Here is an 11,133-nt window from a genome sequence, read left to right on the forward strand (position 1 = left end):
CGGAGGCGGAAATCGCTCGGGTGCTGGCAAACCCGGGCGGCTCTGCGGGGCAGCTTTACTGAAGGGCCGTTAAAGACTCCAGGCAGAAAAAAAGAATAATTCGTTCGTCTTAGCTTTGTCACCAAGATGGGCTATAATGCCTGGGTACGAGGGGTAGCAGAGACTAAAGTTGCAGCTTCTTCCTGTAGTGATGGTAAGTTGTAGGTTGCTTAACCCTTCACTGGGCTTGGAGGCGTGCCATCCAGCTGAGGTTCATCTTTTACCCTGCTGTTGCAAATCTAAGCTGATCTTTGAAGAGATGAGAGCAAAGAGCTAGAAGAGTGGAAAAGACAGATGGGAAGGCTAACAGCGGCTGGATTTTTAGTCTCTTTAGGTGATGCTGAGGGCGATGACAACATAGTTTTCCTATTTGTGTTTATTGTTTCTTGCTGGGATGTCTTTTCAGTTTAGTGCGAGGACCTAGTGGAAACACTGTGGCTTGTAGGCATCGAGGAGATAGTAATAGCTGTTCACGTGAAGACTACATGAATGATGAGTTTGCCCATCAGTAGTTTCTCTCCCACAGTTATAGGACATCTGGAAAGAGTTACAGGCTCACTGGGTTACATTTAGGACACTGACATACCAATATGCAAGCGTTTCTGCATGTCTAGTGGCCTCCAACATCTTATGTCATGTTTTATATAAATTAAATCTATGGCTTACATTAGTCTTTCCTGCATTTGTTGATGTTCATGAACTTTTTGACCTACTGGTCAGAATTTTTGTAGAGAAGCCGAGCTGTGTTGTAACGTCATGTTGTGGTAGGGTCACACCATCCCCTAAAGAAGACAACCCAGGTGCCCTCACCTTTGTAGGCAGATGCTTACCTGGACTGGAAATAACAGATTTGTTTGGAAGGTTAGGAGAAAAAGAACTTTGCAGTCATTTGTTACTGCATGGCATCATTAGTAGTGAGCAAGGGACGTGCGTGTCTGGTCAATTGATTATGTTCTTGGCCCTTACTCTACTTTTGCCCATACCAGTGTCCTAACAGAAAAAAGGACAAAAGGATTTTGTCAGAAAATCTCTGCAGGCTGTTGTGTTTCCTTTTTCCTCTTACTTGCTGCTGTCAAATATCAAGCGTGGTGAATTGAGCCTTGAACTGTTGGTAAGGACTGATTAGATTGTGGAAGGGTTCCATGTTTAAGAATAGAACAAAGGCCTTAATAGCGGCGTGTAAATGCGTAGGCAAAAATAGCTGTGATGCTATTATATCTTGTTGAAAAGACTCTGAGACTGTTTCCTTTATCTTGTGGTAGTGCTGCTCCAATAGTCAGCTGCCTTTTCAAACTCTGGCTTGCGTTATGTTTGTTTTTAAGGAGGATAATCGCTATATGGGCTATTTCCAGCTTTGGGGGCATGCAGTTGCTTAATGGGCCAAATGTAGCAGATCAAGCGAGGTTGTGTTTGATTAAACTACATCAGCTGGTGGTCAGTAAACCGAGCCAGAACCACCTGATGGCTATATTAATTGTTGCTTGCTCCTTTTCAGGGAAAGCTGACAGCAAGAGAACGAATTCTTCTGCTGTTGGACCCCGACAGTTTTGATGAATATGACATGTTTGTGGAACACAGATGTTCTGACTTTGGGATGGACTCTAGTAAGAATAAGGTAGTTTTATTTCACGTAACTCTTGTTTCTTTGTCCTCTGCTGTTTAGCCAGCCGACTGGTTGAAAATAGGCTCTTCTGTTCATATGTAATTTCTTTTATGTGTTTGGTGTTCTTTTGTTTTGTTTTGCAAATTTCCTTTTAATACGCACAGTTTCCATTTAATAGCTTACATGGTTTACTTTTCCATTGTCTAAACTTAATATGTTTTTTATAAGGTCACCTGTTTGGTTCAAAATGCCTCCCCAGATATTGTCTTAGATGTGTATTTTAAGTAATAGAACAGGCTGCAGAGCTTTGTTGTTACGACTTTGTCAATCAAGTCAGATATAAAGAACAAATATGGATAGATACTTCTGCCTCCCTACAGGTAACGGTAGGGTAAGAGGATGAAATAACTCAGATCCATATTTATGCCTGCCAAACTGCAGAGTCATAAAATTCTTTAGGGCCTTAAAATCTGGTATGTTCGGAAATTCAAGCATTCATACTGGCCTGTTAGCAAGTTGCAAACTGCTTGCTTATGCAGTTTTCAGATAGATGGCCACATATCTAGACCAACATGGTACATGAGGTTCATCACGTAGAGGGAAAATCTGTAGCTCGTTGATATCTGATAAATTACTACATGGGAGAAGTATTTTGTTGTGATTTAGTACAGAAAGGACCATCGAACATGGTGGGATGTGTAGGTGGCTAGTGCAGATGTGCCTGTTCAACGTGAATCTTCCTGTAGCAAAAGGCTCTATTTGCTGCGGAGTATTCTGGTTTGGGGTGTGATCCAAAGCTGCTCTGTATGTCCCACTGCCTTGTGCTTCATACAATGACTAAAACTTGTGTTTATGCAGTTATTAAACCAGTTCGTCAGTGTTGAGCCCTTCAAGTTGCAGGGCTGCATCCTTTGGATGAGGGAGGGATCAGCAGGCTTCCACCATGAGCAGCTGGGGCATTGGGAACCGGCAAAGGTGAAGGATTTGTTTTTGTTTCAGTAGCCAGAAGACTGATGGGACTTGGTGCTGGGAAGGATGTTGTGTTAGACCACCTCCCCTCTCCAGGAGTGTAGGAGCAAATGTCTTTTCTTCTCTAAGTAAATTTTTACTCTGTTCCCCAGCAAACCTGACTAACTGCTCTGTTGCCTCTCATCATGCTACTCAGTGCTGCATCCCACAGTGCTGGTAACAAATTGCTGTTTCTGAAGATACAAGGAGCAGCAATGTCCTGAGAGTGACAGGAGGGTTAATTTTTTCCTTATCCTTCAGAATTCACCTTTCAGTGACCTGCAGATTGTGTTTACAGAGCACAGTTTCACAACAGATGACCTAACTGTGGCCAGTGAGCTGGAATATTAGTTTAGCATTGAATTTCTCTGAGTTCCTGGAACTTTCTGAAGGTAGGATAAGACTGGTGCTCGCATCCAGGCTGCTCTGCAGGCTGTTTGGGATTTTAGGAGTCATCTGTGTGAGGCAGTGGCTGGATCTACAGGTGTGTTTCCTGCTGTTCTGGGTGCCAGGAACCATGAGTTGTTAGCCATGTTGTCTGTGCAGCCTGAGAAAAGTCCCCAGACCGCTATGACCTTCCTGAGAATGGATGACCTTGACCATAAATGACCCTTAGAATGGGCCCTGTGTGATAGACACTCTCTCTTTTCTCTCTCTCTCTCTCTCTCTTTTTTTAAAAAAATTATGCCAAACAGCAAGAAGCATTTAAATCCCTGGAATTCCTTTATGACACCCCAGTAAAGTTTCTTTTCTACTGTTGTCTTGAAAGACTTTGCCTTTACTAAAAGGTGAGACTACATAGATAAGCAGATTTTAAGATTCACAGGCTCTATTTCCTCTTCCAGCTCTTTCTTCTTCCGTTATTAACAGGGTGAAAAATTTGGACAGGTCAAATTGAAGTATTTGAGGTGACTGGAATTATATTTTTTTCACCTTTCCAGGATTGTTTTTTTTTTTCCCCTATATCAGTAGCTCAAGAAAGGTTTGTGTGCTGTGTCTGTTCTTTCAAAAACATCAGGTGGTCCTAATAAAAGGTACATCCTGTCTCTAAGGACATGATTTGCCTTAACTCCGGACATGCTGAAATTTGAAAGGAAACTGCAAAATTCACTAATCTTTACCCTAATACACAACTAGTGTGTGATATTACCTCTAGTTTTCCTTCTCAGGGCTGGCGGAAATCTTTGTGGAGCCCCCACTGCAAATGTGAAAGGCCAGTCCTCTCGGAGAATTGGCCTTTGCTTTGACTTAGTACTCGGTATAGATTTGTGGGTTTTTTAGTAGACGTCATTGCTGCTTTGATATTTTTTTTAATTATTATTATTTTAAATGAATTTATTTGTGTTTTAATGCAGTATCCTGGAGACAGTGTGGTAACTGGCCGCGGACGGATTAATGGGAGACTGGCTTATGTTTTCAGTCAGGTATGGTTCTGATTGTTTTTTTTAATAGCATGAACTTATTCTGTGAAATAAATTCACAGTAGTTCAATGTGCCATGTAGTAATGTACCTGTTAACCTTCTACCAATAAGCATAAGACAGACGTAACATCCTGTGGGAGGAAGCAGGGTACCTTCAGACAAGAAGAAGCAAAAAAGCATTTCTAAAAACTTTCTTGGGTGGTAAATGCAGTTGTGACAAGGGTGAGATGAAAAGAATGAAGAATGCAAAGCCAGTGGGAATATTTTGAAAAAGCAAACTGTTACTACTTCAGTGTAACATCATTGGATATTGATATGCTGAGAGACTGGAGGAGTCCCCCAAAACCACGTTTTTAATAACCAAGAAGTGAATTAATGGAGAAGTCACTGAGCACTGTGTACTTAAAGCAGTTGCAAGCTTTGACTCTGTCCCTGCAGTTGGATGTGTGTGGATGATCTCCTGCGGTTGGGGGGAGACCTGTGAGTGTCAGTGGAGGGCTTTGCGAGTTCTGAGAACAGTCTGCTGGGTTTCGGGCTGCGGAATGGGGGCTCTTTGCTGCAGGTGTCAACTGGAATTCCAATGAGTGAAATTTGTGACAGAGGGCACTTGAGCAACCTTGAATTGTTTCTCAGGTTCGAACTCTCTGATTAGTTGAAGGGATTGTGATAGATAACATATAAATAGATAAAATGTACTTTTAATGTTAAAATATACTTTTTATATTAAACCAAAAATATTTTAGAGGAAATGCTGTAGATAGAGATTTATCTTGGTTACTCTTAACAATGTGAAAGAAAGGCTTGCTTTCAGATCATTGGTAACTACTGCTCTGTTCTGGGCCACAAAGTAGCCTTTGTTCAGTTTGCAGTCATGGCCAAAATGATTGTTGTTGTGTGACCTTGGAGCAAATTGTACACCCTGCCTTTTTTGTCTTGGGTATGTAGTCCTTCCAAGGAAGGACAACTGTTATGTGGGCCTGAACATAAGATAGGAGCTGAACACAGACCTTAATTTTAGAAGAACATAAGTAGAGGGCAGTTTTTACATCAGAAGAATTTAAATGTACCCCTTCATGATACACGTCTCTTTTTTTTTTTTTTTTTTTTTTTTTTTTAATATTTAAATGTAAAGACCCTTTTCCCCTCCAAAGTGAGCTACCACCTGAGAAGTTCATTCCTTTTTGGCTCAACTGCTAGTCATAGTCATGCTATTCTCTGTCCACACAGTTTTTTAGAATTTCTTTGAGAGTTAGACTTGGTGGGAATGCATCAGAGAAACTCAGCAGAAGTTGGCTCTGGGCTCTGTCTGTGCCAGTAGGTGTCAATATCCCCTTTTCCTTCTGGATCAGTCCCAGGGCCTCGAGTTGTTTATTAAAGACGTTACTGCTCAGGCCTGGGCATAGCACCAACAGTCGGTTTTGTCTGTCATAGTCTGTACAGCACCCGTAAAAGAATAATCAACTCATGAATGTGGAAGGATGGCATATTTATATCTTTTTATTTCTGCCTGTTTGCGGACATGTCTTACTGCTGCCTGTTGCAGTGGGACCATCCTTACAGGTGAAATTTCTCCAGACTACTTCTGTATTGATAATGCTGATGAAAGAGGAACGTATGTTTGTAGAAAGAGAGAATGTTTCTGTGAAGGAAAAAAAAAAAAGGCAAATGAGACATAGTGAGTTTGATTTTTAACATGGAATCACTGGCAAATGCATATTAAAGATCTTTTTTCCTTATAAAGGATGCTTGGATTTGAGCAGGATTGATCTGCAGCCTGCACTATGGGAGGCAAATTGTTTTGAAGCAGCATACCAAATACAGAGCATTGTAGGATTATACTATTTACTTGCAACATTTTACAACATTTTGCTGAAATGATTCTTTCCCTAATCTGAAAATTTGTTTTCCCTCCAGGATTTTACTGTATTTGGAGGCAGTTTATCTGGAGCTCATGCCCAGAAGATCTGCAAGGTAATATTTCACAGGGGAAAATAAAACAAAAAAACTGTCGGCGTCCATTTTTCAATCTGTTGTGTTAATGACTTTGGAGAAAATGATTTGTGACTGACTTTAGTGGACTCTGGCATGTGTTGTGGCAACCTGAAAATGCCTGCCTCTTCGTGTCAGTTAAGGTGTGAAAGCAGAGGTGAGCAGAGAGGTACCCTTTGGAAGCTTTTAAAGTGTGAGAGTGCTTTTCCAAGTAATACATGCTTTGTTTAATACAAAGTTACCTTTTCTACTGTGCTGTGAAAGATGAGAGACTACTTGCAAAGTACAAATAGAAATTAACTAGCCATTGTCTACTCGGGAAGTGTGAAATGACTTGGGCGAAACTTTTTCCTTTAAACGGTGCTATGTGGATGTGTGTAATATTTATAAAAAGCAAATGTAACAAGTAAACAATCTGAAGATAAACAGGTTTACAACTTGGAGGTCACCTTGATACTCAGAGCTTCTGTTATCAGGCACTTGTGGCTATTTATTCTCATTTGTCTGCTTGTCTCACTGGGAAAGCTGATGTTTGAATCCCAGCGGTGGGGGGGACAAGAACTTTTTTGTGCATAAGTGTTCAGTGTTAGGGGCTGGTGAAAACTTCCTGAATTTTCTTGCTATGGAATCAGAAACAAGGTTTTTGGTGCAGAAGGCCTTTTCCCCTGATGGCAATAACTACTTTTTGGCATAGGATTCTCAGCAGTGGGGAGGTATAAAGCCAGAAAACACAAAGACTTTGGCCTGGATGATAACTAGTTGGCTTTCCCAAGACTTGATAACAGGGGAAGACGTGATACTACCCTTTCACACTAGAGCTTTGCAGTGTCTCTTTGTATTGGGGAGGGATGTAGTGGTACTGGAATAATGGGATGCTTTCAGCTGTTTTTTTGATCTGTTATTTCTAAAGAAGCAGGGAGAATGCTGATAGCAGAACTAGAAAAAAAGAAAAAAGTGAATCCTTCCTAGTTGGTGCTGTTCTTGGTTGTCATCGATGTCAGTGGTAGGCTACAAAGTTTGAAAACTCTGAACGGTTGCTTTGGGGCTCAGTCTTTGAGGCTGCAGCCTGGGCAGTGGAAAGTTCAAAAAAGACTGGGTGGTGTGGTGTCTGTCTCGCTTCTCTTAGTTCTCCTTATTGCGCTGAATGCTGGGAAGCAGAAATCTGTTCCAAGAGAGACAATCTTGGCTCCTGCAAACCGGTTTCATAAGGGGTGTAATATGTCGTGGAACATGGAAGTGAGGTTGCTCTCTCTCGGCTGGGCTTTTGTGGAGATCTGCCCCGTTGGTGGTAATCCTTTCCCAGTTGGGATTTTTTCCTGCAGCTGCAGAGAGGTAGCAGTATTTGGCATCTTGCAGCCAAACTCCAGGCTAGGTAGGGCTGGGCAATGGATTGCCAGTTACTTTTGCAGAAGAGCCCTGTGGTCTTTCAGACCACATTAAATGCTTGTAATGTAAATCCCTGAAGAAACAGAGACTTAGTGTGGCTCTTTTGAGAATAATAGATGCCTTCTTGTGGTGGGGAACACTTTAAAGCCCCTATACATTTGTGCATCTATGGTGTCATGTTTCAAGACAATTGTGGAATCCATGAGATGAAAAGAAGTGTTTTTGAGAATGAACCCTGAAATGTTCCCTACAAATAATGGTATGGCAAAAAAAAATGTCTGTTTTCAAATACATGAATGTGTTTTCAGTAGTCTGAATGTGCATAGTAATGTGTGTTTTAGGAAGAACTTCAGTGTCTGGAAAAGCCTTGAAATAAATAATTAATCAATATGTAAGTCCTTGGGAAACAACAAAATGTGTCAGTGAACTTGTTTCACTAACCTGACCTAATAGGATAACAGGCCTAGGAAGAAGCAATAAATGTCAACTGAACTGATTTTTAATAAGACATTTGCTAATGCGTTGTGTAACGTTCACATAAGCAAACGAGGGCACTCGTGGCTCACAGAGCCTCTGTTTGCAATCCACACAGATGCTTTTTTAATGTGGGGTTGTATTTAAATTGTGAAGTCATTATGTGTGTCTGCTGCTGCGATGTTTCAACTTTTAAACAGACATCCGGGCACAAAGCATGAAGAACCCCTGTTTTACGTTGAATGACTGCAAGTAGGAACAAAGCCACTCTAGAACTAGGCAGAGACAGTTATCACCGATTCATGTTTAGGCTGGAATTTTGGTACTGCTAAGACAGTATTGATTTGAATGGGACTGAGTATGGTTACTGTGTTTCTAGACAGTATAAAATTCAAGGTTGGTGCTGCAAGCACTCTCAAAGACAGGACTGAAGTTTTAAAAAATCTTAGTAAGTTAAAAATTGTCTGAAATAAGGTATAATGTTGTAACAATGATTCAAAGGGCTAATACCGGGCGGGGAAGAGCAACTTCGAAATTCAGAATGGAGCTTGACTGACAATGAGTGATTTTACAGAAAGCTAAAACAGATCTTAACATAATATGCCAGTGCTGTGGTGTTATGAAAATGGCACGCGTTTCAGTGGGATCCAGTAAGCAGGAATATTTTATGTAAGGAATGTGAGGAATTCAATCCTCCCACATAAGCCTCTGTTGGAGTATTGCATATGATCCTGAGGCAAGTAACCAAAATGATCAGAGATTTAGAAAACAGGGTATAGAAAGAACAGTGTGACTGAATTGATGGTGCTTAGTCTAGAAACATGAAGGGAAATAAGAAGACTGAAGGGAGGTTGGAGGTACTTGAATGTTTACGAAGGTGAAGGCAAAGTAGTAGTTAATTGCTCTCCCTGACTTCTGTATATCAAGACAGAAGTAATGTTTCTAAATTTCCAGAGGAAAGATTTAGTTTAGTCTTCTCAAAGAACTGCTAAGAAGGATAATCAAGCTTTAGAATGTACTGCTTAGGGAGATTACACAATTGCCACCGCAATAAACTTTTAAGATCAGATTAGATGTATATGAGGGAATGTTTGAGGTGCAGTTGAGACCTCTTATGAACAGAGATAGGTTAGTCCTTTCTGGTGCAAACTTCTGCGATCGTGTCACTTAGCACTGGATTTGGATCATGCAGTGTGAGTATGGAGGTGCACAGCTAGTAAGGCAGATAAATATTAAAGGTCATGAGCGGGATTAAATGTGTAGCTTTTAGCCTCAAGTCTGAATGAGTCAAAACACGGTACCTCAGTAAGCTGTTATTGACTGTGATAGTTAATACAAATGAAGGAGAAGCTGAGTGCTATGTAGGCAGTTCAAATTCTGGCACGTATGGATTTTTTTCTAGGGATTGTACATATTGGGGTTAGCTGCTTTGGGGTTTTAGCATAGCTAGGTCAATAATGAGGACTTTGTGTTCGTCACTAGGTCATGGATCAGGCTGCCATGGTTGGAGCACCGGTGATTGGGCTGAATGACTCTGGAGGAGCCCGTATCCAGGAGGGAGTGGAGTCCTTGGCGGGCTATGCAGACATATTTTTGGTAAGCAGGCTGCTGGATGGCCGGGAAGCTTGGCATCCACAAAAGTGGACAAAGTCTTTCTTTACTGAAGTTGGTGTTTGTAAGTAAACTTCTAGGTTATCCCCATCCTATTTCAGCCAGTGTTATGTGGTGGATAAAGCAGCATATGTGAGGGCTTGTGAGACCTGGTCTGTCCTCTCAGTTCTCTTCTTGGCTTTGGGCAAGTTACTGTACTGCTGAGTTCCATGTACCCATGTGTTAAACAAGGGTAGTGCCGAGCCTTGTAAAACACTGTGGTGCGATGAAAAACTTTGTAGGAGCTGTACTATGTAGTGAGCTTTGTCATAAGAATGAAAGAACAGGCAATTTACTTACTTGGAAGAAAATCCCAAACAACTATTTAACTTTCTGATTTACACTAAAGTGTAGATTGTCTGTGTTGGGATGTAATTTCTCTGAAGTGTTTATCCATGAGACAGGTGGACCTGCTGTAGTTCAGAGAGTGTTTTGTTAGGTGACTGATGGTTGTGATCAACCACCAGCTGTCCCCACGTCTCCTCTGAAATACAGACATGTTAAGAATTTCACACAGCAGATTTGTTTTCAGTAGGGCTGATAAAAGGTGAAAGATTTCCACTGTAGAAAGAGAGACTTAAAGTAAATCAAACACTATGCACTTGGGGAAAACTTGAGAAACTGGGATCAGAAGCACCAAGTGCCTGTTCTGTCAAGATGTTAGGTCAGTGGGGAAAAAAACCGCCAGATGCAAGTCAGAGGTTTCTGTTCAAAGAACAGTATGCAGTACAATGTTAACCTCACCATTTGGGGACGTCCAGTACTGGTTGGACTGGTGAAAGTTTTATGTTTCTCCAGTATTTTTGTGGCTGATGCAAGAATTTTTCCTCTAGATACACTACTAATTGTTTTTTCACTGGAATGACATTATTTTATATGCCTCACCGAACACATTGCTTTAAAGTGTGTGCACAGAACATAAACATGATTGTGCTTTCAGTAGGAATGTGAGCAGGTAGGATGACAAGTCAGATGCTAACAGTCCTTTGGATTAGTGCAATCTGGGAGGATGCAGTTGAACAGTTAGAGAAGTCAGTTTGTAATCCACTTGAGCAATGAGCAGTGTAAACATTTTTTTGGACAACAAGCTATCCGTGATGGTGGACAGCGGTAGTTCACCATTGTGTAAAACTCAAGCCAATGCAGGAATCTGATTTTAAAAGAATTTCTGCCACAGTTGGTTAGTAAAGCTTACTTCTGCCTCGGAGCGATAGCGTACCTATGTGTTCAAATTTCAGGAACATAGCACTTCTCACCACTCCAGGCTCAGGGAAGTTTTTGCCCCTGCAGCATCTGTTGGGGTCACACATGCCATCTTCCTTTGCAGTCATTGCATGGTATATGAAGTCAAATGTATGGGAACAGAAGAAGCAAAACAGAAGCAACAAAATTAATTTGGTTTTATTTGCATCAAGACATTCTCTCTAGATATTTGTTTCCTACTAAATAAAAGAAGGTGTCCTCTCCTGTTTGTGAATTCTTGCAGCATCTGTGCACAGACTTGAAGATGCACTTTTTTGGTAAAACTAGATGTCTCTTTTTTTTTTTTTTCTTTCTTTCTT

The 11,133-nt window shown here is 41.1% G+C and overlaps 1 protein-coding gene across 1 annotated transcript; it reads left to right on the forward strand.

Moving 5' to 3' along the window:
• Positions 1–1,534: 1,534 nt before the first annotated feature.
• LOC104159328 (propionyl-CoA carboxylase beta chain, mitochondrial-like) lies at positions 1,535–9,517 on the forward strand (the record flags this gene model as incomplete). Its single annotated transcript, XM_009697209.1, has 4 exons — positions 1,535–1,654; positions 4,006–4,074; positions 5,987–6,043; positions 9,404–9,517. Coding segments are annotated over 4 exons (360 nt in total), but the record flags the coding sequence as incomplete, so codon positions are not given.
• Between the last annotated feature and the right edge of the window lie 1,616 nt (positions 9,518–11,133).

Source organism: Cariama cristata, unplaced genomic scaffold (genome assembly GCF_000690535.1).
Source record: "Cariama cristata isolate BGI_N322 unplaced genomic scaffold, ASM69053v1 scaffold38803, whole genome shotgun sequence".
Classification (NCBI taxonomy): Eukaryota; Metazoa; Chordata; class Aves; order Cariamiformes; family Cariamidae; genus Cariama; species Cariama cristata.